Here is a 26,975-nt window from a genome sequence, read left to right as displayed (position 1 = left end):
GGCCGTTGCAATTCAAGTTAACTGCAACTTTAATTATCATCAGTTCTAGCTGTTATGGTAGTACATGACATACATGTCAATGCCACCGCAGGTGACACATCTGTTTGACTGTGCAGATGTGCGATCTGTGTGTGGTTTGCCAGTTAGATGTTATTTTTTTTCCTTTTGAGATCATAGTTAAATGTGCATGAACCTGGAAACTGCATCCTCCTGAAGCTTGTGATCCCTTGCAACACTATTCACTACCCTTGTGTGACTTAATTCTGCAGTTTCTCCATATGTGCAATGATTTTTTAGTGTGCAATGAAATAAAATAGGTCCAAAAATGGAATATTAGTTAATATGTCTTTTAATTAACCTAATATCCAGTCAAACTATAAACAAACAGGATGAATATATTCTGATTTAGACTGCTGATGTGTGTAGGGTTAGTGCCGATGATGGCAATGATGCTGCATCTTTGCATCACTGAGAGGTCAAAGTTGAAAATAGGAAGGAGCTTCTTTAATGCAGTAGGACTTTATAGGTACCTCCATGTATGTTTTGTTGTGTATATGTAACCATAGCTTTGTTCTTACGAGTGTAACTTGATTCTCTCTTATGGGGTCACTGCAGGCCCGACCCTTGGCCTGATTCCCAGCATTCACCTGCAGAGGCAATATCAGTCAGTCAGTGCAACAAGCCTGAACACACACAGCAGCAGGAGGAGGAGAGGAAGGGGAGGAGGCCGGAGCAGAGGTGGATAGGGAAGGACGGAAGAAAGAAAACAGGGGAAGGCAATGGAGGAGGAGGAGGAGGAGGAGGAGGGGATAGACAGAGAGCTGAGTGGAAAGAGTTTACAGTAGAGGGGGAGGAGAATGCTCAGCACTTCCCTGTAGTCAGCCCAGTCAAGTCAGGGAGTCCCGGCAGCGAGCAGCAACAGCAGCAGTGTGTTTGTCAGTGCATGGCAGTGTAGTGTTTCTGGTGTCCACACACACACACACACACACACACACACACACACACACACACACACTGCAAGAAAGAGCTCATGGAAATTTAACAGGGGAGCGTCATCGACTGAAGAGAGGGCCGGAGTGTGGAGAGGACAGGAGGAGGAGGAAGTTAGCTGAGTCAGTACAGGAGAGCAGTGGGAGCGTCAGCAGCATGTGTTGCAGCATGTTTGTGTCGTCGTCTGCCCCCTTCAAAACACAGAGCCCTGCAGAGGCTGCCTGTTCACTGAGCATGGTGGTGCAAGGGTAGCAGAGGAGCTGCACTGCACTGCACTGTAGAGTCACCTTCAGCACTGCTGGGTAAGTGCAACGCAGGGATGGTGGGATGGAACTTGTAGGGTGTGTAATCAAAGGAGATAGGTGTAGTGTTTACACAGGATAGAGTGGACGTGTTGAATCTGTTTCTTGTTTCAGCTTGTGACTCACAGAAAAGGCCTGTTCTTGTTTTAGCTGCTCTCTTGTTTACAACACTCATGAAGCATTAGAGTTTTGTTAGTACATGGACACTAACACATTGTACGAGCAGTAAATATTACATACTTGGCTGTTGGACAAGTAGCAGTTTCCAAGCAACCTGGACTTGCTTTCTGTTGTGTTCCTGTGGGTTAATTAATAACAGACATTGCTTTTGTGTGGGGGTCAGACTAACTGAAACAATGGCTGTGATTTTCCACCTCACTTAGCTTCCATATGGACATACATGACCCCAGTAATGACCCTTTAAAGGGCCATTAAGATGGTGGCAGTGAAGTTGCTGACTGGTGACCTTTCTTGTCATTTTGTCTCAACATTTCTGACTTCATACCAACAGAGAGGATGTATGTTGTGTTATTTTCTGTATCATACATTCACAGTTTCCACTCTGACTTTTCCTGCTTTGCGTAAAAAGGTGAGAGATTTCAGACAGGAAACAGGAAACCCAAGACACGTCAACATACAGCATCTCATGACAAAACTGTGTTCATCTCTGCATACATGACCGCTAAGGTGTGGAGGAAGTGTTTTTTAATCTGATTTGAATAGAAAAGAAGAGCAGAAGGGAGGCTTTCAGAGTGACAGTTTTACCGGCAGCGGTGCTTTTTTTGGGTTCAGTTTCTTTCACTCTGTGGTTCTTTAATGTTTTATGTTCTCTCATGTTTTTCTGAAATCAAATGTGTAACCGAGTTTTTTTTTGAAAAAGAGCATAGCTGGATAGTCTAAATTTGAACATTTAAAAATAGCCTAATACGGCATGACACCGTTCTTGTGAATGACATTTAAAAGGATTAGTAGACTCAATATTTGGTCTCTTATTTTTGTGTTCATGTGAGCAACATTTGTGTGCATGAGAGGAGATCCTCCATCTGGGCTGAATGTGTCGCACAAAGGAGGCTCTTTGTAGTGGTGACAGCAGGTGAGGCCAGTGACTCAGAGCCTCCTCAGCACATACACAACTTTACTTAATCTGTCTCCAGTATCCACATTCAGTCAGTACACCACTGAGGTGAAACTAGAGAAGGAGGTGGCCTTTTGTAGTTCATCTTCTCAGAGAAGTAATACATTAGATTATTTTTATTCAGTCAATGTAACAAAAATTTTAAATGAATCGATTGCTTACTCGATTGCTTAATTGAAGTTTGAATATCTTGAATTAACACTCATGTCGTCCTGCGGGTCAAAATTGACCCATTTTAAAATTTAAAAATGTGGGGAAAAAATTATTTTCACAGTGAAACTTCTGATGTCCACATTTCAACATTTTTGGGAAATCTTTGAATGTTTTTGCTGGAACAAAAGAAATGTTAAATATGTTTCTTAAGAATATTCACAAAAAAAATCAACCAAAATCCAGCGAGTTTTGCTGGATTTTGGTTGATTTTTATGTGAATGTCCTTAAGAAAATATTAGAAGTTTTACTGATATATATGTAATCACTTAAGATATTTTTAGAATTTTTTTTGGAAGATTTTTTACTCATTTTTTGAAAATATTTACTAGAATTTTCTTGCGAAATTTGGGGGATTTTTTAAAAAATAAAACATATAAGGGAAACTTTTAAGGAATTATTGGAATTTTCTTCCTGAAGGTTTTGCAAATTTTCAGAAATTTGGGGAATATTTTGCTGAATTTTTGGGATTTTTTTCAGACACGGAAACAATATTTTTTGTTGCCCGTAAATGAGGACAACAGGAGGGTTAATAAAAGCAGTAAAGCAAGTGTACAACAGATAAATAATAACTGTGCTCACATCTTTTACTAAGAATTTGTTTTCAAGCATTGATGTGTTTTTGCTTGGCATGATATTCACCCCTACTTGTGTGCAGGCACGCTGTCTACTACTGCTTCATTAATAATAAATGATGCTCTTCAATTCTGAATCTCAGCAGATCCTCAGAGAACACCATTACCACAGTCCTGTTGTATCCAAACCCACACGTTGAATCAGCTCACAGCCCAGTGCACTAAACTCACAATCTCTTCCTAAGAAACAGCTCATGCATCTTTATTCCAGCAACACTGAGCGTTTAAAAGCTGCACACTTTTGCATGTGTTTGCGCAAGTGCACTTTTGTTTGCCCACACCTGCAAACCTCTGTTTATGTCTGTGTGGGTGAAACAAATGAAAACTTTCCACGTCTGTTAACTGAGCAGCCCATGCGGGAGAAATTCCATCACACGGTGACCTGACAGTTGAGTGTTGTTTGCTGTCAGGGAACATTGCTGCAACGTGATGCCACGGCCAAGTGTTGCAGTGTACAGTTGTGGCTGGACTCAGTCTGTCCATCTGACAGCCAGACAGATGGAAAGAAAAACAAATGAGACTCCAGATTAACATTTTGAATTCATTGTTTTCACATTGTGTAAGAAAGCAACTGGCTGAAATTAAAGGACATCTTAATTATTTACTAAGGATAAAGCAAAGAAGTGATGTAATCTAAGATATCTTTAAGCTAGACTATGATTAAACCGCATGACTGGTGTCTTGTCACCATCCAGCAGGACTGGTTTGTCATTAATGGTTATTCTTACTCACTTTTATGAAGCCCTGGGGGAAAAAAACTGCAGTTGACTTCCTCATGAGGCGTGTCAGGCAGAAAACACCAGACTATAATGGTTATACACTTAATTAATTTGCTGTTTTTTCATTCTGATCAGTAATGATGTGATCCTCAAGAGCAGAGAGTAAACAAAGCTGCAGAGATTAAGTGCATGCTGTGAGCATATTTACAGGCTAAGATATGGAGTCTGAATGGAAGGACGTACTTCAGCCAGTATGATCAGTGCATTACTGTACAAACGACAGTTTGCTTAATAATTTAACACATGGGTGTAGTTATTTGTCCACGTGGTGTTTAGCTTGGAGCTTTAATCCGTGGGTGTTCCTGTGTTTGCCTGCAACATGCTCACACTTGTTGAAGTACGCCCTCGTGTGTCGTGCAGCAGAGACTCCAGCGTGTCGCTGACTGCGATTGTGATTCACTGTTCCACAGACTGAAGCTCACGCTGAGAGTTTGACCCAGAGGGACGACAGAGCCCTGCTGACTGAATCCTCCACCAGCCACCGCAGTCTGCTGTCTGAACCAGTGTTCCCAGACGTCCCAGTCATCACCGGAGTGGAGGAGAGCAGAGGTGCAGCATCTGACCAGGAGGACAAGGAGGAGCTCGAGTTTCCTCATGACTTGCTGCCTAGTTTAGATTTCAGTAGTGAGCTCAACATCTGGGAGTCCTCACTGGGGTAAGTCAAGGGGCCACACTCACACATACAAGCACAACTGTTTCCACATCAGAAGACATTACACTGACTTACATTATTTTCCTGGCTACGGACCATAACCCTCATCAGAATCACTACTTGCTAAATCCGAACACTTACCCTAATCTTAAACCACATCTTCACCCTAAAATTTTATGATTTATATAACAAGAGCTTATTTTTTGCCCACTGAAAAGAGGTGAGTCCTCACATACTGACGTTGTGTAACAGATTTATGTACTATATTGTATTACCACAGCCATTTTCGGTTGGTTACAAATTATATTTTCACAATTTGCCAGTTTACGGAAATCTGATCTTTAACCTTTTGATTCACAAATTAATGTTAATATTTTTATGGGTTATTTTCGGGATGTATTATAATTAATCAGGCGATGATTATCAGCTGTGATAGAATCAAGGAGTGGAACTGAGTTGTTTTCATCAGCAAACATGTGGGAAACACATAGATCAGACCATCAATTTAGTCTGTTGCCCCACATTATATTTAGAAAAGTTTTTTTGTTTGGTTTGTTACAATTGGCAGGAAAACAGCAGGATCGACAGCTATAGTGTTATGATATGGACTGTTTCTCGTGTGAGTTAAGGACTGGTGTGCTGCTAAGGTGTGACAATTTTAAAAGCATTCCACAGTAAAGGTCACCACATCTGACATGACTCATTCACACTTTGTCTTTTAATGTCAAAGGAAAACATGGCTGAATGTCACAGAAAGAAGAAAGATGAGTTGTTGTTGTTTTTGGCTTTTAGTCAGAGCACTGAGGAAATGTGTATCAAGTTGTCTGCTTCTTGACAAAAGTAAAATTGCATTTTCTTTGCATTTGACACATATTAAATTGGCCTCACAATTTACTTGTTCTTGGAAATGTGTCACACAAGTAATTCTGAAAACCCCCAAAAAGGTATTTTCTCAAGCATCCTCATCATTCAAGGGATGGAGGTCGGACATGAGGCAAGATTAGCACTAATTTGTGAAAAAAGCACAAAATTTAATGACGATTGTGAGGTCATTTGCTCATGTTGGCAGAGCTGTCAAACCGCAACCACACAGTCCTCATGGAGCTGATTTATGGTCTTAATAAATAATAAGTGTCATTTTTTTCCCCTGTAATTTTCTTTATTTTTTTTTAAGGAATGTGTGTTAAGTCAGAGATCTACTCTGTCAGACCAGCCTGTTTCCTGGTACATCTGCAGTCTATCTTCTACATCTTTACGGATCGTGGCAGGGCTTGAGCCAATCCCAGCATGCATTGGGTGGCAGGAAAAGAAATGTGGCTACTATATATTGCAAGGCTAACATACATACAGATAATGTTATTGCTCCTGTGACTGGTTTTGCTTTCAGCTTCAGACATGCTGACACACTAGTATTTTTTTTATGATAAGCATCATAGTTAATGCTTATATAACCAACACAAATGAATGTAGATGGATATACTACAGTGATTTACTGGAAGATGCAGGTTTATGATCAATAAAATATCACATTAATTTTGTAATATACAGAATATTACTGCATAATGATATATTGAGTATTCAATTTGCTTGATTTATGGCTATGAAGGGAACACATTTGCACCTGTTATTCAGTCAAGGTGAAAGCTAATCTGATATCGATTTGCTGCATGTGTGAATGTGTGTGGGTCTGTGTTAGCAGAACTCAGACTAGCTCAGGTGAGCAGAAATGTGAGCAGGTGAACCCTCTGCTGGCTGGTCTGCAGAATCACATGGAAGTCAGTCGACCACTGGTGGTTCTAGACAAAAGGTACCTCACAGACTCAGCATGACGGGGGGCAGCGGGGCGTCTGCTGATCGGCAGTAGATGATTAGAAGTAAAACCAGAGAGCATGGAGTGGAACAAAGAGATGACAGGATGATGTAAAGTTTCTAACTTGTGGATGAGTGTGATGCATGTCACTGCTCGTGTGGCCTGTCCAAGCAGACTTGGCGTGACGTGTGCTATTTTGCTTTTTCATGCTCAGGTGAAATATCTGCAGGCATTTTATTTTCTGCCTCAAGTGTTGCCTGGCATTCTGTTTTTGTCTGAGTGCTGTGCTTAATTGCACTAATTTGTCTGAGGATTTAATGTGTTCTGACAGCCTGACACATTGCAGTAGTATATTTGTTTTTGCTTGATATGAATGTGGTAACCTATAAATTAAAAATATGCACTCTGCAGGTTTTTATGGTACAGCGTACACTGTTTCAACAGCAGAAAGGACGAAGGAAAAAGATAAAGTTCTTACTTTTTAGGCTTTCCACTGTAGAGAAACTGGACCATACAGTTTTAATGAACATCACAAACATCTGGTCTATTCTACGTCAGGTAGAGGCAGGCGGCAGCCTGTTTCATAGCAGGACTTGCCAGCTGCAAACACTTCAGTTTATTTTGCTGCTCCGCCCTTTAACAGGGTGTGCCAAGTGACTGAAATGCAGGCTTTGAGTAGCAGGTTGGTGAAATAAGTGAGCGGCATGACGTGAGGGCAGAAGTTGTGTTGACAAGGAATTGTTGGAGCCTTTACCAAGCATTTATAGGACTGTATCAACCAATCATGTGTAGAGATGTAAATTCTCACTTTATTTATCTGAAGCTGAATAGTGACATCATAGTGGCTGCTTTATGTGTTCAGAAAAATGAACATGAAAGGCGGATATGTTGGGCAGATTTCAAAGTACCATTTGATGACAAGATAATGAGTGTAGGTTGTCTTATTACTAAATAATGATGGTGGCTCTATACACTCAGACATCCTTAAGATTAAAACGGCTCCACTGCATTTTTCAGTAAAGTCAACGACTCAGCTGTTACAACTAGATGGCAAGATGATATTAACTGTGCAGTTTAGGGAGTGTTTTGCAGGACAGTCTCACATTTTTTTTTATATATATATTTTAAGGCAGTATTGGTTTGATTGTACAATTATGAGCATCTAAAAGTTTTTTTTGTCATCCCTTATTGTCATCCCTTGTTTCCAAAAGGAATAGTAAATAGTCTATAATTACTTGTATAGCATGTTCTATGTAGCATTCACAGGTTCAGTTTAATAATCACTATTCTTGACATGAAAACTGTTTTTATGATTAACCAAAAACGTGTTCACCACCATAATTCAGGATGATGGAATATTTGCATTTTTCTGATTAAAGTACAGCCTGACTGGAATAAAGTCAGTGAGTCATAGCCAGTATGTCAGCTATAAATCCAAAATTTTAAATGAAACTGCAGTTTATTGTCAAGTTTTTGGCACAATTTAATTTTTCAGGCATCCATATCATATAGTGAAATTATGGACTAACTGAAGGCTTGCTATGGTAGGAGTTGCAGTAGTTTTGGAAAAAGGCATAAATGCTGCTTACTGTCTTAACTGCCTGCATGTTTTTTTAACACCCTTGTGGTTAGAAAGAGCTGATATAGTTTATTGTAAGGAATGTATATCTCAGAACAGGCATCCTGAGTGCAGTTGTGTGTTTGTATCGCAGTGTTGTGCGTGAGCATGGGCTTCTGCCAGTAGTAGTGGTGCTGTGGCATTGTGAAATGAGCAGCTGTCGGCCTACCTACTCCTAACTCTGTCACATTACCCTCGCCTCAGGCCTCATGGCTGTGACCCAGATATCACAGATGTCCATCCTGCACCTCAGCAAGCTGCCACACCTTACCCTGGCAGCAGACCCCTGACCCCTTCCACATCCGTGTTCTTAGACCGAGAACTCCAAGAGGCCTTTCAGGAATGTGAAGAGCAAATGGCGTCACTGGGCATACTCACTCCCTCAGAGTCCCCCAGCACGATGCCTGAGACGGTTAATGATGCTGGGAAGGCGACTGGGGAAGTGATGGTTAATGAATCCAGTGAGTCATCGTCACCGCCTCCAATCGTAGTCCAGCCAGGACATAGCAACGGGGCCCATGGAAACAGGAATACAGATGGAAACAGTGAGGCAGCAAACAGTCTGAAGGATACAGTTGTGTTTAGTTTTAGGAATTACATACTGGGCAGTGAGAGTAATACTGGGGCAGCAGAGACGGAGAGTGAAATTACAGCAACTCAGAGCCTGGATAAATGTTTAGAGATTAAGACAGTAAAAGGAACAGATATAGATGAACAGAAGGAAACACCTCCGCATCTACAATTAGAAAAAGCAGCAGATTCAGTTGAAGACCCTCCAAAACATGCTGTGTTCAGTGAGCAGAGGGACGATTTAAAAGAGGAACATGTTGATTCTAATGCAGTTACTGAGGAAAAAAGCATCGTAGACTGTGAAAGAATGAAAGGCATGAACGTAATGACAGAGACTGCAAACATAACGAAAGAAAATTATAATGATGAGCCCAATATTGTTTATGTAGTTGAAACAAAGACTGATAATTCGGCTAAAGAAGCATCAGAGTCTAGCACTCATTTAAGGGATGAAGCTACATTATCAGAGTTGCAGCCAGAAGCACAGACAGGAACAGACAAGTGCATTGAGGAGTCAAAAACAGAAAAACAGACGAGTTCAGCAAGTGGTAAACAGGCTGGGCAGAACAAAGAAGCAAAGAAAAGGAAAAACAGGAAAAAGAAAAAGATGGAGAAGAGCACAGGGTTTGAACAGAAAGCAAAGACAGTAGTACAGTCTGAAAATGAAGCACAGGATGCTGTCAATTGCACAGATTCTCCTGAAAATGTAATATCAGTATCAGAGGCAGATGTTCAGACTGTAATTTGTGGGGAACAGACTGATAATAGGTTTGATTACAAGCAGCAGCTGAGTCCTGAGGGAGAACTATTATCCAGCCCCCCACTATCATCCTCTCATAGCCGGGAGGATCATCTTACTGCATCAGCCTGTTCACCTGCTTCCACTGAGGCTCTTTCGCCGAGGCCCTATCAGTCAGATAACCACGACCATATGGATATCCGAAGTAGCATGAATCACAGCTCCAATGACAACCCACAGAGGGAGCAACAAGTAACCGGAGGTGAAACCAGTAACCAAAATACACCCATGACACATGTCCAAACTGCAGCTATCAACCCAGCTGCCTCTAGTTATAAGAGATCAGATGTACAAACACAGGCGGCTACAGTTACAGAAGCAAAAATACTCACACAGGAGAATCAAAACCCACTCTCCAACAGCCAAACGTGTGTGGGAGAGAGTTGCGTGGAGAGTGCCCTTGAAGTGGTGGTAACTGCGTTGCCACTGACAACACCCACATTGCCAGAAGTGATAGAAAGCAAGGGAGAGGGAGAAAGCGTGAGGAGTGATTTACTGGGGAGAGTAGCTACTGTAGCAGTTGCAGAGAGTGAGGAAGGAGAAGGAGAAACAGCACTGAGAGGAACAGAAGAGTGCCTCGGCTCTGCAGACGGAGAGAGAGACAATCTCGTGAACAGCTCTCCTCAGCTCTCACTAATCTGTTCACAGGGAAAATGCTCACTTGCATTCTCAGCCAAAGAGGGACAGGCTGCATCTGATGAAAGCTGCAGCAGCAAAATGCCACACAACTCGGCCGACACTGAAATTAAGGGACAGAGGGAGACGACCATTCGTAGTTCAGACACAGAGATCTCGCCAGCTGAAGAGGGAGGCGCAGAAAAGGAGGTACCCCAGTTAGAAGCCTTCATCAATACCTCTCCCGTTGGGCTGCTCACTGGTTCTGACTGTCAGGATCACAGTGCTGCGGGATCGGCGAGAGTAGGAGAGAGAGGAGGAGGAGGCGAGGAGGTGGGAGAGAAAGGAGGGTTGGCTGGAGAGCACAGTTCATTCAGCCAGCCAGAAGGCTCTGCTAGTGGGGTGTCATCAGCCGAGACTGAAACGTGTCCGCCCACCGATGTTGCCGAGTCACAGCTGAAGTCACAGAGCTGGAGTGAGCCGATTGCTACCATCACTGAGAGCATCTGCACTGAACAGGAGCGTCTCTTTCACCCCTGCCAGGAGCAGCGTGGCGCAGCAATTTCACCTCTCCCCTCTCACGTTGAACAGAGCTCCAGCAATACTAATGGAGGGGTAAGGTCTGATCTCAAACAGAATTTGATTTTGGAAGAAGCACTGTCTTTGGGACTCACTTGTGAGGAGTCATCCACCACAGAGACAAACTCCGGCCAAGTCTTCCTGTCTTTAGTCTCACCTCAGCCTTTGACTACTTCGCAGCAAATCCCAGACAAGCAACAAGCAAGCAGCCATCAACAGGTCCGGCCTAGTAGCACAACAGAAGTGACAGCAGCCCAAAGTGCAGCCACCTTCCAAGTCCAAGCCTGTACCCAGAGCAACAGTGGTAGCCCTGCTATGTCTGGAGAGGGTGTGTATTTATGTGGCAGCAGTGGAGGTAACAACAGAGTTCACTTTGCCGACAATGTGGATCTCATCAGCATGTCAGTGTCGACTTTGGACTGCGCCTCTTTGCCTCCCCTGACTGTTCACGAGAGTTTGCACCATCCTGTTGTTGAGGTCAGTTACACCTTCCCAGACTTTCTCTGCTCGAAGAAGCCAGAAATCCCCACAATACCAGCTCCTATTAAGGATGAAGCAGCAATACAGAGGTCAGCTGACTTTCCAAAGCCACAGAAGCATGTCCGGTTCGAGAAAGGAGATGTGGAGACTAACGATACCAAGGAGAACATTACCGTAGCTCACTCAGGTAATGACAACATGGAGACAGACTCTGTAGATTTACAGTCGATAACTGAGACTTCCTTAAAACAGCTTGTAATTCCTACTGAGAAGAATCAGACTGCAGATGAAGCAGGAAAAGCTGTTTCTGAATCTGATCATCTAACAGTGGAGCAGGTGACAGTAAAGGTGACAAAGCAAGAAGAGGTGGAAGAAAAGAAAGGTGCAGTATATTTGTCAAAGGAAGGGGAGATTAAGAAGTTACAAACTGAATCTAAAGCCTCTATTAAGACTGACCAGCCTTTAGCAAGTGATGTTACTGTCTCTGAAGAAAAAGAAGTTAACGAGCATCCTGTCTCCTCAAGTTTTGTGCTTCCAGCGGACGATGTTACCTGCGAGCCATTAGGTGATGTCTCCACTGAACCCCCTGTCGAGCAGCTTCATGCTGATCTAAACTGTAGTTCAAAATCTGACAATGTGACCTTGACCTGTGCAGCCTCTCTTCAGATGAACGCAAGTGATCCCAGTTATCAGACTCCCACCCAGTTAGTTGAAACACTTCCCAGTGGACTTGCTAGCACAGATCTCATAAAGGCTAGTGATCGTCCTAATTCCACAACTGACTCTGCTGATCTGACAAAGGATGAATCAGTGACTTCAGAAGTGACAGCCTCTTACCAGTCGGGTCCTGTTGTTGGACAACGTGCCAGTAATACTGCTTTTGTGCTGCAGCCTCCTGGCCCAATGTTGAGTCACTTGGAGTTCATTACTGACTGTGATATATTTCTTCCTGAGCAGACAGATGGTGATGATGACAGCATCGACATCTCCAGAGGGGTGGATGGGAATAAGAGCAGGCAAATGACCCAAACGTCTTCAGCACAGGATCCGGAGTACAGTGATGTCAGTGTTAATGCAGATGAAATTGATTCAACTCTGGTGGATAGAAACAATGCTACAGAGTCTGCTGCTGAACTTGAGAATCTTGGTACCAATGATGTAAATATTCAGTTTTCACAAGAGGAAAACCTGCCTCGTCCCACCGAACTTCCTATTGCAGTTGGTGCACTGGCAAAGGGTGAATCTGATAATATAATTTCTCTCACTCACACAGAGCCAGAATCAATTGAACCTGTTATTTGTGCAGCATCCATTAGGGATGACCTCATAAATGTCAGCTGCTCACTCGGCCCTGATCTGCCTACCGATGAGACTTATGATGAAATTAAACAAGATAAGATGAAAGAAATACAAAAAATGCGAGATCAGACCTCCGCTTTGTTTGAAGAGAAAAAGAAACATGTTGAAGAAGCAACAGTGGACAATCAAAAGGAAGCAGCGGACACCAGTGAGCTGCAGACAGGAAAGACAGGCACAACACCAACACAGAGTAATGGACCAGATAAAGAGGCTGTAGAGGAAATTGGAACCCTGCAGCCACCACATAAGCATAAAGTACAAAAGACTGAGTCACCATTAGGGGATATAAAGAAGGAAGAAGAAAGGAGGAGGGGTTTTGCATCCAAAAGCAAGCCAGAAAGTTGTTCCTTATCTCCCAGCAGATCTTTAGGGTCATCTGAGGACATGCTACATGCTGAGGTAGAATCTAGTAGCGAACCTCAGACTGTTTATGACCAGACTTTGTGCCAAACTCTAACAGCAACACTGGAATGCAGCTCTTACGCCGACACTGCACCAGATTTGTGTGCAGCTCTTGGCCAATTACAATCCGCACCAGATCCAAACTGTTTTGCGCAGCAACAAGAGCAACAGCAACAGTGTCTGGGATCCAGACATCCCACAGAGGAACTGTCAGATGTCTGTCCACAGGGGCGAGAAATGAACCAACATACAGGAGTAAAAGGTGCAGCAGAGGAAGGAGGCGACTCTGTTGGGAATTTGCGTCAATCAGGAAGCAAGGATAAGTTGACAGGTGATAATGGCAGTGGCAATGACGGCGTGATATTTCAAGGGAAAGACGAGGGACTGCAAGCTTCAGTAGTTGATGGGGTACATGTGCCGTCTCACCTTGCCAGTGATTTAAATGAGAGTGGAAGGAGTGCTGAGAGAAATGCCTCAGCTGACACAGGAACAGCAATAGATTGCCCTCATGTAGGTGAGACAAGACAGGGGATAGATGGGAATAAAAGCCCCGGTTTAGGGGTAGGTGGGTCAGATACAGATTTAATGCCAAACACTGAATTTATGAGTGATCTGGAAGGAAAAGGTCAGCAAAAAAGCAATCTATCAGCTGCCTGTCAAGACCAATATAGAAAACCTGAGATGTCAAAGAACTCTGCTGTATCTGTTGAGCCGGCTTCACAGGAACATGAGATTTCACCTGTCCCCATTTCTGTTTCATCAAAGGTCAGCACAGATAGCTATGACATTCAAACAGACATTATTGCAAGCTCAAACCAGACTGAAGGAATTCCTACAAAGTTATTCAGCACTCAGCCGGATCCTGCTGGGCAACTGGAAACTGTGGAAAAGGATTTCAGTGCTGCAACGACTGTGAAAAGCAACAGCAGTGAAACCGGGGAGTGTGAAATTCAGGATACAGTGTGCAAGCCTCTAGAGCGACAAGGCTCCAATAAAACTTCAGCCACACAAAGCAGCTCAATAGTACAAACACCCATAAAAGGCCCCGATGTAGAGGAGATCACAAAAGAAGATAAAGCTGCTTTGGATGAAGAGAAAGTTAGCAGCCAGGACAAAGAACAAAGTGAGATAAAAGTAGTAGACAATGAAGCAATAGAAAAGCAGGGGGTTGTAAACTTAACTGGGAGTGCTAAAGACAGTGGGTCAGAATCAATGAAAGTGTCAGGCTACTTTCAAAGTGAGGTGTCACACAGCAGCACAGAGATTGTTCACTCAGAGGGGAGTGTTGGATTTTCTAAGGCAGCAGAAAATGACAGTAATATAAAAGAGAAAATGACTGCTGATATCATCATAGCTCCATCTGCTGTTTTGTCAAAGTGCCTGGAAGATTTAGCATCTGCCCCCCTTGTAGCCCCTACCCAGTCAGAAAAACCCAATGATCAAGTGTCAAAGCCCCAGGATGATATTATGGTAAACCCCACTGTTGCTGCTTCTCAGTATGAAGAAAAGTCACTTGAAAAACATCCTGCCTGCACTTCTCCTGTTGAACAAGTGTCAGAGAGTCCTGCTTCTGGACTAACAGCCCAGGAACCAGAGACAAACTGGATAAAAGCACTAAAAGAAGCTGCGTCCCACTCTCAGAGCAAGCAAGTGAACACAGTGGATGCCTCAAGGTAAACACGTGTGTGTATTGTGTATGCATGTGTGTAAGAACCCCAGATTAGAGGATAAAAAATATGTTAAAGGTCACAAGAGGTCGTCATGCCCGCTCACCCTTAATGTGTGCATGTTAGCGTGCTGTCACATATCATCTGCTCTAGTACATCACAAAGAGAAAGGATGAAAAGAAAGAAAAATGGGAAGAATTTTGATTTGATTCATATTTATATTCCCCTGAGTTGTAAACCTGTGATGTTCAGTCTGTTACCATAGATTTTTGCCTTTTTTTTCCCAACTTAGCATTCCAGTAACACCATGTTTAGGCCTTGTTTGGCCTGATATTGCGGAGAGCAGTGTGACAATGAATATGAATGAGGAGGTAAACACAGAGCTGCACTTTGTATTAGCTCGAGCTCGGGTCAGTTGACTGTGCCTGTTGAAGCCTAATGGAAGTAATGCAGTCCTTTATATTCAAAGGGTGACATCAGCTGTGACATCGTGACTGGTCTCCAGTGCAAGAATGAGCCTTTTCTCACACAAAACCCACTGTTGAACACAATATAACAACACAAACATACCTAGAGAACTTGTGCATACACTCCACCCTCTTACAAGGACACATGCCCCCACATAAACACAAAACACTTGTGATTTGTCAGTCATTCCTTGAGCATGTGCTCTAAACTAAACAACAAATCCCCCAACACCCTCTTCTTGTATTGTTTTTTTCCAGACCCCTCCCATCTCTGGAGTCTCCTCAACTCGAGTTTCTTACTCCGACTGAGGAGGTAGCTGCTCCTCTGAGACAAGAGGAGATCCCACCACCGGAGCAAGCAGCAGAGAAGACAACAGAGATTCAGTCTCTCCTGAAGAAGCCAACTGACCTTCCTGGACCTCTAAAAAAGACAACAGATCCTCCAGAGCCAACACAACAGTCAGCAGAACTTTACAAACCAACACAGAGCACAAAAGTAGAGTTCACAGAAGAACCCAAAAACGGGGAGCTCCCAGAACCAACCAAGAAAGAAGAGGAGCCTCCATATGAGTTTCCAGAAGAAAAGCAGCCAGTAACTTCTCTGGAGGAAGCAGCTGAGATCTTCAGACCAACAAAAATACCAGAACAGATCCCAGAACCAGTGAAAAATGAGGTAGAATTCCTGGAGCCGGCAAAGGATGAGGAACCAGAACCAACAACAGAGACCATTCAGCCAGAGAAGGAGTTGATCAGTGAGCTGACAGAGGAACAAGTGGAAAAGCCAGTAGAGATCCCACCTGTGGAGCCATTTACAGTCCCAGCTGAGAAAACCACAGTGACAGAAACAATCCAGGAGCCTGCTGAGGAGCTACAAGACAGCGGGTAAGTGCCTTTAAACAACCAAAAAACTGATGCATAATCCACTACAATGAGTTTTTTGAGTATCTTTACATCTGCTAATGACATATCTATTGTCTTTCTACTTTTGTTGTTTAATGAACATGACAAATCACTTCTTACTTTGTGTTTCATATAGCCTGCACTATGAATTGATGTCTACAGTTTCCAGTAAAAGTCTACTTTACAAGTCTGAGTAAACCGCAAAGTAATGTTTCCCTACCAACAGACTGTTCAGTGTACATTTTGGTTTTAAAGAAAATATGTCCTTATAATCCCTAATTTGCTAATATCTAAAGTTTTTTTTTTGGTTATTAGTTGATTTTCCAACAAGGAGCCTCATATCAGGATAATTTTGGACCAGATACATTTTCTGAAAGTTCTCATAACTTTTTCTTTATCACGTATTTGATGCCGTAGTGACATTTTATTGCAGCTAACCGATGTGTAAAATGGAGAATCTCAGGGGAACATGTGCTTTACAGCTTAGCAGCTCACACACTGCCCTGCCTGTCACACATTTGAAATGGATTTTCATGCGCCCGGAGAGTCCCGTTGGTGGCTTTGTTTGGCTTTCAGACACTCGGATGGCGTCTGGTAGGTTGTTTCTGTCTGCAGCGGTTTAACAGTGTCTGACTGGACGAATGCACTGGAGTCTCACAGATTCGCACTGGTTGATGTGATGGCAGCTGTGAAAATTTCTGACTGAGTTAAATACACATAGTAAAGCAGTGTATTGTTGAATCAACCTCGATGCAGGCGTTCAGTATTTATTTAAGCATTTTAACAGCTCCAGCTTGACTAAATTCCCATATAGGTTATTCTTTTACTCAAAAAAAAAATCACATATCCATGGTGCATTTAAGGAGGTTATGAAGGCACTGTGTTGGATTTACTGTTTGATTAATCTCTTTTGGTATATTTAAAGTAACTCAAATCGTTACAGATTATTTATTTTCATTTTTGTCTCCTTGTTATCTTCATTTTTTGTCACTTTCTCCTGCTGCATGCTGAGGAGCCATCCCACATACCGGAGTAGCACTTGCTGCCTGTCAGTCTCAACACTTGTCCCATCACTGCTGTTGGAGACACAGCGCTTTGTTCAGATTTGGAAAGAGGAAGAGTGACAGTGATATTTCCTTTTGGTTTCATCAAAGGTTAAAGTTACACTTGCATACATGTGGCAGAGACAGAAATGTGACTGCATGGCCGATGACATGTGTGTGTGTGTGTGTGTGTGTGTGTGTGTGTGTGTGTGTGTGTGTGTGTGTGTGTGTGTGTGTGAGTGTGTGTGTGTGTGTGTGTGTGTGTGCATGTGTTTTTTTTTTCCTCCGCCCCCAGAGGCTGTCCTAGCTGTCAGTCCTGCTCAGTCTGTGCGGCTTTGTGAACTGAAGCCTGTAGTGGGAGGAATTTGGGCAGGCACTCAGCCCCACTGAAGTCATTTGCACAGACCAGACAGAGTGGAACAAAAGCCAGGGTTCAGAGAAACACTCGAGCATGTGCTGTGGTGTGGAGTGTGTATGACAGAGTCAGTCACAGACAGAGGAGAGACGCACTGGGACGGACAGTCAGTGGCTTTGCTGTCATTTCCATCTGAAGTCATTTCCATCGCTTGCTGTAGTTACCGCTGATGTTGTGCGATGGATTCATCCTCGGCTGAAATCTGGGTGAGTTGACAGAAAGTCGTTGTCGTGCGTCTCTGCCTGTGTGTGTGTCCTACAGTAAGTGTTTGTGTTTAAGTCCCACCAGGTGGATGCAGCAGATGGTCTGTAGGTAGCTAGTGTTAATTACGCCCTGCCTCTGCTGACCTCACCAGATGGGTGGAGGGGAGGGACAAATGGAAAGACGAAGGCACTGATAGTAGGCTTCTCTGGAACAAAGTTGCGAAATGAACAACAATGTACCTCCTCCCATTTATAGGAAACTTTTACAGGTTACAGCATGTTGTGCTGCCTTCTCTGACTGGCAGGAAACCTCCTCAGTAGTTGTCAAGATAATGATTAACTCCTGTCTGTGAGTTTTCCAAAACTCCAGTCGGAATGACAGACTTTTTACATGAGCATGCGAGTTAATGAATGATTTTGGGTCTTCCAGGAAACATAAAGGGCCGCTGACTGTCTTGCTCACATATGGCATAAAAGTGGAGTGTAGTATGTAGAATCTTTCCCATCCACGTTTTTGGACTGAAAAGGAGCCCACATTGTACTGTAAATAGACTAGTTGCCATGGTGATTGTAGGTTCACTTGCCTTTTGCCGGCACAAGTGAAGAGGATAAACTCGTGTCAGTCATTTATTGAACCACACAAACCTGCTTGTGAATAATGTTTTATCTCAGAAGTGGCAGAGCAGAATTGGTAGATTTATGAAGTATGTATTTTTAATATATACGTACAATGTGTTCTTGAATGTGAAGGCTGTGTATGTGTTTGTGTGTGTGAGTGTGAACAGTATGAGCTAGCTGTTGGCGTCTGGACAGAAATGGTCCTCCCCTTATTACAGCATTAAAAAAAAAACACTTTTCTCTGTACATTCAGCTGGTTTTATTTACAGATCTCTGTTAAGCACTCTGCTTGTGCTTGAATCCAGCTGTTTCATGTAGATTGTATTAATTTTGTGTGTGTATGGCTTGAATAAAGTACAGGGAAAGCAGCTTCAGTACTAATTTGTGAAAGTGAAGGTTAGAGAATAAAGTGTCTTCTCTGTGTTTATTTTGAACTGAGGTCTCTTTGAGTCATTCACTTCACACAGGTGAATTAGGAACAATAAAAACTGTGTTGGACAGCTTCCAGGTGCTAATGCCAACAGTAAAACTAAAGTGATGTGAAACTGTAGGAGGCCTTGCTGTAACAGAGCACATGTGCTCCATCTAATTTGTTGCATTCATGCTGTTTAAGACAGAAAGCTTCTGCTACTTCTTGCACATCATATCTGGAGGCAGCACTGTAGTTGGAAATCTCCAGCAGCTAACCAGAGTAAGCCAGCTGACATTATCTCTGCAAAAACATCACTGAATTAGGAAATAGTTGAATCTTGTAAATAGTAAATAGAATAATTTTATTTTCTTTCATGTATTTCTTCTCAGTTAGATTTGATGACTGACTTTATTTAGATTTTTTTCCCATCTGCCCCCAAAATTGTTTTTGCCCGTCTCTGGCAACAGCAGTGAGTCCTATGACAGTTTGTTCAACTATGTTGTGACTTGGTTGTTTCTATTTCCAGGCAGCATGTGCCAAGTTGGCCACAGATGCTGACACATGTATAGCTTTGGCCTGCTGGTGTAAGTTTCTGACTGTGGACTTGTAAGTAGGGGAGTGGAGCCAAATAAAAACATCATATATGAAATTTGAGGATGTTTCCTCTTGTATGCAGCCGTCCTGCACCAGTTTGAAAGTTCAGTACTCTTATAATGGAGTGATTGAACCACATCAGTGTTAAAATGTAAACCTGGACTTGCTATGGCCATAAGAAAAGCACACACGCTCATTAAATGTTATTAAGTTCTGACTTTACTGGAGAAAGCTGGAGAGTAACTGAGCAGTGTTTCAGCCTGAAATGAGCTGGAGGGGACATTTGGAAAGTGCAGCTCAGCAGACGGTTGAATTGATGTCTGAGTATATATGCTTTGGTTGATGGCGGCATTGTGAAGCTCTATTTTGCAGAAGAAGCTACTGGGATATTTTTAGAGCTAAACAGGAGGCATGCCCCAAGTGGGGAACAGCTGCATGGGCGTCCATCGCATTGCCTGTCAGATTAGAGTTCCTAGCACTCCTGATAAGACGGGCCTGGATCAGGGCCAAATCCACTCCACCAGGTGGCCAATGATGACAGAGCCAGACTCCCTCAAACAGGCTACATCAGTGCAGAGGGCAAGTAGAACAAGCATGGACTGCCATGAAAGGGGACTGATGAGTGGAGTGACACTTTCATGTGATTTAAATGACAAAGCGTTCTTAGGATGGTTGGAGTGAGTCTTTTATTTTTCAAGTCACTGCTAGGTTTAGGTCACAGCGCCGAGCAGAGCGTTCCGTCTTACTCTGCTTTCAGGTAAGTTCACTTCATGGGTCATTTGTACAGGAATTTAGTGGAAAGTGAAATGTGGACTCCAAATCGGCACAAATGGACTAAGTGTTTTGGTCTGTGTGTTGATGTTTTGTGTCCCCTCCCCTGCAGGCCCTCCCTCGCTGAGCAGGCAGAGAGAGGTCACCCTGCCCGACCCGCCTCTCCCCCATCTCCTACCTTTGACCACCACCTCCTGCCCGCCTCGCCTCCTCACCTCCAAGATACTTCAGAGATCCCTACTCTTTCTCCCACACCCCCGGAGAGAGACACCCCTGAAGCTTTTCCGACTCCACCTGCGTCCCCTTGCCTTCCTCCTCCAGCTCCTGCATCCCCTCCTGCACCTCCTACTCACCCCTGTGAGGACCTTCAGCCTGCTCCTGCACCCTGCCCTGTCCCTATAAGGTATGAACATGTTTCTCAATGTGCTCATTGGGTCATTTATTATTTCATGGTAAAGTTTATAATCATGAACTCAAAGAAGCTGATATGAATGTTTGTCCTTTAGTTAGACCTTGCAGTAGATTTGTCCTGCGCTGACATCAGCCCCCTTAACCTGCTTCCTGAAAAGTAGCCTGTCCTTATCCTTTCAGCCGCACAGTTCAAGTCAAATTACAGCATTAGATTGACATCTGGCACACTGAACTGCCTCGTTGATCCTGATTTCCTAGAGCTCAACAAGAGGAATTCGCACGATTTTCTGATCCCAACTTAAAGGAATGTGGTCACATTTTGGGGAAGATGTATTTCCCGTTGCTTGCTGAGAGTAAAATGTGAAGATTTAATATTAGTTTCACATTCAAACAGTAAATATGTACATGGGTCAAGCAGACGGTTGTCTTTTATGTGATTTGGAGGCAGACACATTTGGATATACATGTTATAATTGATTCATGTCGCTAAGGTTTGATCCCTGACGTTGATAATTTGCAGCATTTTTACAGTTGATTAATAGTGTGATACACTATCAATCTTGATCTTGATATATACGTTATTTGAATTGTTTTATGTGTATGTATATCTGTAAACTTTTCCAGCTTAAAAAAAAACAGATCTCAGCATAACGACTTAAATAAGGGTAACAGCTAAATGTCCAATTATCTGTCTACATCTTGAAGTGTTGGACTGTTTTTATTACCCCCACTAGGTGCAGTATCTCCAACAGTCAAAAATGGTACAGCTCGTAATTCACATAAAAAAGGCATAATGTCACTTTGTACATGTGTTAATTAGTTGGCTTTGGTGATGCGGGTAGGTGAAATCTGTTGCTTGCCTCCAGCCTTGGAGCTAAGTTTTAGTGCCCCCTAAAAACTCTGAAAATTTTTGCTATGAAAATAATCTCTTCCTGTTCTAAAATGGCTCAGTTGTAATTCTGCATGGTAGCTTTCTTTAAAATATGAAAATGTATGAAGCCCCTGTCTCTATTTATACTCACCCCTCCCCACTCGCTGCAGCCCAAGCACACCAGCTCACCAAAGACTCTGCTGAAACACTGTAGAACTACTTTGTGCTACACAATGACAATTGTAATATTAAAGTAATTCAGCAATACATGCTCAAACCAGAAACCAGTTCTGAGGAGGAAGAATTATACAAAAAGCTCTATCATGCAAGCACAAGGGAGTGTCTCTTTAGGTTTGTTATGAAACTTTGACTGTCTGCATCTGTGTTTTTGAGGGTGGAAATGATCAGTTATGGTGTTGACTGCTAATTTTGGTCATGATATATCTTCTAGGATATAAAAACAACACATGATAACAAGGTAAAAACTTGATTTTTACTGTCATGTTTACCATGAAAGTGGCATCAGTCTTATCTAATGTTCAGCAAGATTTTGTTTAAGTGTCTTTGCTTGAAAACGGAACTGTTATTCTAAATAACTGTATAATATAACTCTTGTCAGTGCTGGCCGTACATGCATAAAATATATACAGAATTATTGCAATTTTCTAACTGAAATCCTAAGCAAATTTTGTCTGCTATGTCTTATAATTACAGTATGGCACTGCAATGCACGCCTACCACATGAGCTCAAAGGAAACAGGATTTGCTAATGTGAACTTAGTGGTTGTGGAAACTTAAATGCATACTGTGTAATTATGGCTTGTTAATGGCGAACATAGCAAAAGGACTAAATGTGTATATATAGATATTTTAAACACACTGCGCCTTTTCACCGTTGCACAATCTGCCCCATCATAACCACTTGACATATTATGGCTCAGTCCTTCCCATAGTGATCATTCACAGCTGCCGCTTCAAACCAGGACACCCAGATTTTCATTTCATGCTGATTGCATTTAAATGATCATCATTATTTCACAATCAGCAAAGTTTCCCCACAGAAAGCACTAAACATTCGTCTGCAGTCCCTTCTGGGTTTGCAATTTATTCCATAGAGTTTATTTTATTAGAAGGAATGACTCAGCCGCTTTCACAGTGCAGCTTTATTTACAACCAGCAGAGGGTGGTTTTTCCTTTGCAGAGTCCATCCTCATGTTTTATTGCCAGCCTGTGTCTGCACTCTGCTGTCTGACTGCTTCAGTCACCTGGTGCATGCATGAATGAACAGGGACAGATACTCCCACTCAGTATGAACCAGTGTTCAGCTGGATAAAGACACAATCAGATGTTTTCTGTGTGAATATATACATTTTCTTAGAATTATGTCAACTGTGTTCCTGTCTCGCTTTATAAACACACCCCTCTCTCCATGAAAAGTAACATTTTTGAAGCTTCCAGGCTGGCATAGTGTTGTTACATTATTTATGATATCTGACAGGCTTGCTAGATAGCACTGGAGAGGAGCAGAGAACCAACCAGCAACGTGGACGGAATATTCTGATTAGTCATTAGATCGTCCTGTTTGCCCAAAGACTCACAACATCTGTGCCAGCATACGTGTAGGTGTACTTTACTTTGAATCTACTACATTAGTTCATGTGCAATACAAAACACATTCAAATATACATTATTTGATGCAACACAGTAGGGATGTTTCCCTTCTTCAGAGCTTCTAGACATTTATTATTTGGCTCAAAGGCACATTAGGTGGACAAATGCTTTGCCTACGCAAGTTCTTGAACATCTCTCCTCCAATGAAAAATTAGTGTTGCCATTTTAGAATAATTTCTCAATGAATCTGTTGATTATTTTCCAATTTGGTCTTTAAAATGTCAGAAATCAATGAAAAATGTTGTGAACTGTTTTCCAAAGGTAGCATCATCAAATGTCTTGTTTTGTCCTCAGCCTAAAACATGTGCAGTTTACTGTCACACAGGATTAAAGAAACCAGAAAACAATCAAACTTAAGAAGCTTGAGTTGGAGAATTTAGATTTTTTTTCCCCTAACAATTGCTCAAACTGATTAATTCATTCTCAGAATAGTTGATGATTAATTTAATAGTTGACATGTAATCAGCTGCATTCACTGTGACACCATGAAAATGTTAATCTAAAAACACTCATGTTCTTTTTTTCCCTGAATGATTCACTGAGTTGCATGAGTAATAATTGCATCCTCTGGTGATAAAAAACAAAGCAGTCTGCCTTTTCTTACCAAATAATTATTCAAAAATAATTAATCTGTCAGTTACTCCCACACGTTTTATACACATGCTTTGTGCTGTGAAGATTGTCCCTGGCAGCTAAACAGTGAGGATTGCTTTGATTTATTTGTTTTCCTGGTTTCCCCTGAAAACACTAAAACCAATCTTCTCTTGCTGCCACATTAGAATAATTTGCAAATATTCTAATAGTCCTCTAATTTTGCAGTCAAGACTCTAGAGAAGGCCACATATAATGCACTTCATTTAAGAGATAATGGTATTTATACTCCTCATACTTATATATTCATGACAAATGCGTTCTCACCATTATCATACGACAACAACACACATCTGTGGGTGAGATAATGGGGCGATGGATATCCGAGCCTTCATTTCTTTTTTTTTGAGGTACCCTGATTACTCCCCTGCTCTGCCATTTAATTCTGTTATGAGTTTGTGTGGTGTCTTGCCCAATTTTGGTGGCCATATGTTTGTGAGGGGACTTTTTAATTCATGAGTGACCACAGTGAAGGAAATAATGCTTAAAACACATCGATCAGTTCACTTGAGTTTTGTGTCTTGTATTTTTGGCCATTTCAAACTTGTTTTGTGGCTTTGTGACTGCAAATTTGTGTTGTTTTGCTGTTTTTCCATATGTGTCTATGTGATCAGTGTTGGGACACTGGTTGATTAGGCTGAGTGGCTACAGCTGCTGCATCCGACGCACCTGCTGGAGTGATTGGTGACACTCCTTTAAAAGACAGACTCTTGAGCTGTTCAGATGGGCTCCGACTTCAGAGAACTGCACATCATATTTCTCTGTTCGTTTGAGAGCGGGTGTCAAATAGCTCTCTTGTGAGAAATAAAGCCCCTCTGAATTGTGTTTACACCCTAAGCACATTTATTTCACCCTCCCCTCCTTTTGTTTGGTTTTGTTTATTATAATTCTTCCAGACATTTTGGCTGGCTTAGTGGGTGATAGAGGCAATCTACCTCTATCACCTTTCCGAACCCATTTTGTGACCTTTTGTTTGGTTTATTTGTGTTGGGGTTCTTTGTTTTGTTACGGTTTTCCTTTTGATACTTTAATAAAGTTTGGGGTTCTGGGTATTTTCCTGGGGTCCCGCTTGGGAAACGTAACAATTCGCTGATACACAAAGACAGAATGCCACTGACTCTCAACCTATGTTTTAACAAGATGTACGGTAACTGCAGACTCAGGAAGTATTCCCCATTAGTGATTGCGGATGAGAGCAATGCAGCCTTTTCTTGGCATAGGAAAATTAAAACCCTTATCCTGTCCGGTCAGCAGTTCTTCAGAAGGAGGATTAGAGGCGCACATCAGCAATCACTGTCATCATCTGAAACCAGGATTCCCCAAAACATACGTTTGAAGTGTTTGTTTCTTGTAGAGCTGCTTCATTGTGTTCGAGAACACCTAAAAATGCATTTATTTCCATCTCACAGTGTATGTGAGCTATTTTACTCACAGCAAACGTCAGTCCTCTATATTTGGAGTTAGTGTCCCACTTTATCACAACTGTGTCAACAGTGATGTTTCACTGATTACAGCAGCATTTCTATGTTGTACTGCATGTATATTTCTGTTTATATACATATTCGCTTAACAGACATGGTGATCTGATCTGATACACTGTCATAGTGTGTTTTTTATTGGTTTTTGTGTTATCGCATACTGACTCAGTGCCTGTAATTTGCTGTAGGAGACGGTACCCTGTTTGTGGTCTTTCTTTTCTAGCTTATGGTTGTTTGGGTACTCTTGTTTCTTTGAGGTTTTTTTGTGACAAATTAAGGGCCATATTGTTTGTTTACATTGCTTACTTTGAGTCTGTGCAAGTTTGCAAGACTGAACACGTGATTTCAGTGCACAATTTAGCTTCAACTGTGTGTGCAATCAGAATTTTTACCGTTTTGCATAGTGTTTTACTGATAAATTGCCAGCATCTCAAATTCCCGCACCAAAGTCACACTTATCATATTTAAACACAGTGTGTTATAGAACTGAACTCCGCTTCAGAAGTACAAAGAGGTTATGTTTCTGCTGCTATGCTCGTAAGTAAAAGCAATTTTCAACCCATACTTCCTAAAACTCCATATATTCTGCACCTTCACAGTCGAAGGATATACTATTACCTTTAAACCCTGGAGCAGGTTATGGATCGTGTTGACCCTGATTCTCCCTTCAGTTGGGTTTCTGAGTTATGAATCTTTCAGAAAAAACTGCCACAACCATATCTTCCAGTGCATGAGTTTGTTGAATTTTTTATTTCTGCATTTTCTGCAGCTGAAGCCGAAGTACAAGGCCACACTCTTAAAGCTGCAACAAAGAGAGGATGTTTATGTCAGTCATTCAGTAGAACAGGAACATGTACTTCACACGTACTGGACATGTATTTCTGCCCTAGATACATGTGAACTTGTATGGGGGTAGGGCTCTATATGGAAGTAGGAATCAATATTTATTCTTTAACAGGGGTCTGTGTTGGGAGTCGTGAGGGGGCAGCGATTTTTTTACTTGTCCCCTCAGGTCTTGAAATATCGACCAACAACCCATTTGAGACCAGAATCCCATCAATATTCATCAGTTAATGGACTTTATGTTTACATGCAAACATGCCCCTTTTTCAAATGTGGTGTTGGGTTTGTACATGAACACCAGATTTTGTGTTTTGCAGAGGAACTAGAGTTCTTTGAGTCTTTTTCTGCCCTGACAGGCACAGATACGACACCTGAAACCTCAACACGGCAACTTTGTGTGACTACAAGTCCTGCAGGCTCGAGTTATTGTACTGAGCCCTCAATTCCCGACTTTCCCATGAGTGCACAATAGATTTATTCTTCTCATATTTCATATTAAGTGTCTCTTTCCCATTGCCTTGACAATCAGTGGGAAAATTGTTGAACCTGTTCCTGATCTTATTTCTATCTCACAGGACATATTCTGTGTCTTTCACATGCAGATGTCTAAAAAAAGAGAAGCTGGGAGACACGGCTAGACTTTTGAGGTCTTTAATGCAGATGAGGGTTTGGTGAGAGTGTCAGTAAATTAGATCATGGCCCAGCCTGCTGCCAGGATTCAACACAGAGACAGTGTAGCATAACATTTGGATGCTCATTTGTCAGGAAGCATAGATCTTTGTTTCTTGAGCAAAAAATGTATATGGTAGAGCAAGAAGGGGATATCTGTAATCTCAGCTTTTTCAGTTTCCTTGTTTTCTTTCTATAATGCCTTTTTTGTTATCATGTGCTGTTACAGAATTGCTGGTGGACTGGCTTGAATGAAAGAGAATAGAATAGGGTCAGAGTTGAATAACACACACTCACATACTAGTTTCTCAGAGCCTATTGTTTACCTCAGGCATCCCTCTGGTTGGCTAAGCTGA

General features: G+C 42.2%; 1 protein-coding gene across 16 annotated transcripts in view; it reads left to right on the top strand.

Moving 5' to 3' along the window:
* The window catches only part of tacc2 (transforming, acidic coiled-coil containing protein 2), a 51,207-nt gene that overhangs the window by 4,117 nt on the left and 20,115 nt on the right, over positions 1 to 26,975 (top strand). For 14 of the 16 annotated variants that reach the window (XM_055018909.1, XM_055018920.1, XM_055018917.1 and 11 more), the window contains 5 exons: positions 4,462 to 4,706; positions 6,403 to 6,510; positions 8,336 to 14,608; positions 15,328 to 15,951; positions 20,138 to 20,428. In XM_055018909.1, coding sequence (XP_054874884.1) covers positions 4,462 to 4,706; positions 6,403 to 6,510; positions 8,336 to 14,608; positions 15,328 to 15,951; positions 20,138 to 20,428 — 7,541 coding nt within the window. Of the gene's footprint in view, positions 1 to 850; positions 1,293 to 4,461; positions 4,707 to 6,402; positions 6,511 to 8,335; positions 14,609 to 15,327; positions 15,952 to 20,137; positions 20,429 to 26,975 lie in introns of those variants that run through there. The other 2 variants (XM_055018921.1, XM_055018919.1) reach the window with 2 other exon arrangements.

The sequence above is a fragment of the Amphiprion ocellaris genome, chromosome 16 (genome assembly GCF_022539595.1).
Source record: "Amphiprion ocellaris isolate individual 3 ecotype Okinawa chromosome 16, ASM2253959v1, whole genome shotgun sequence".
Classification (NCBI taxonomy): Eukaryota; Metazoa; Chordata; class Actinopteri; family Pomacentridae; genus Amphiprion; species Amphiprion ocellaris.
The sequence above is the reverse complement of the archived record's forward strand: the minus strand, read 5'-3'. Positions and strand labels throughout refer to the sequence as shown.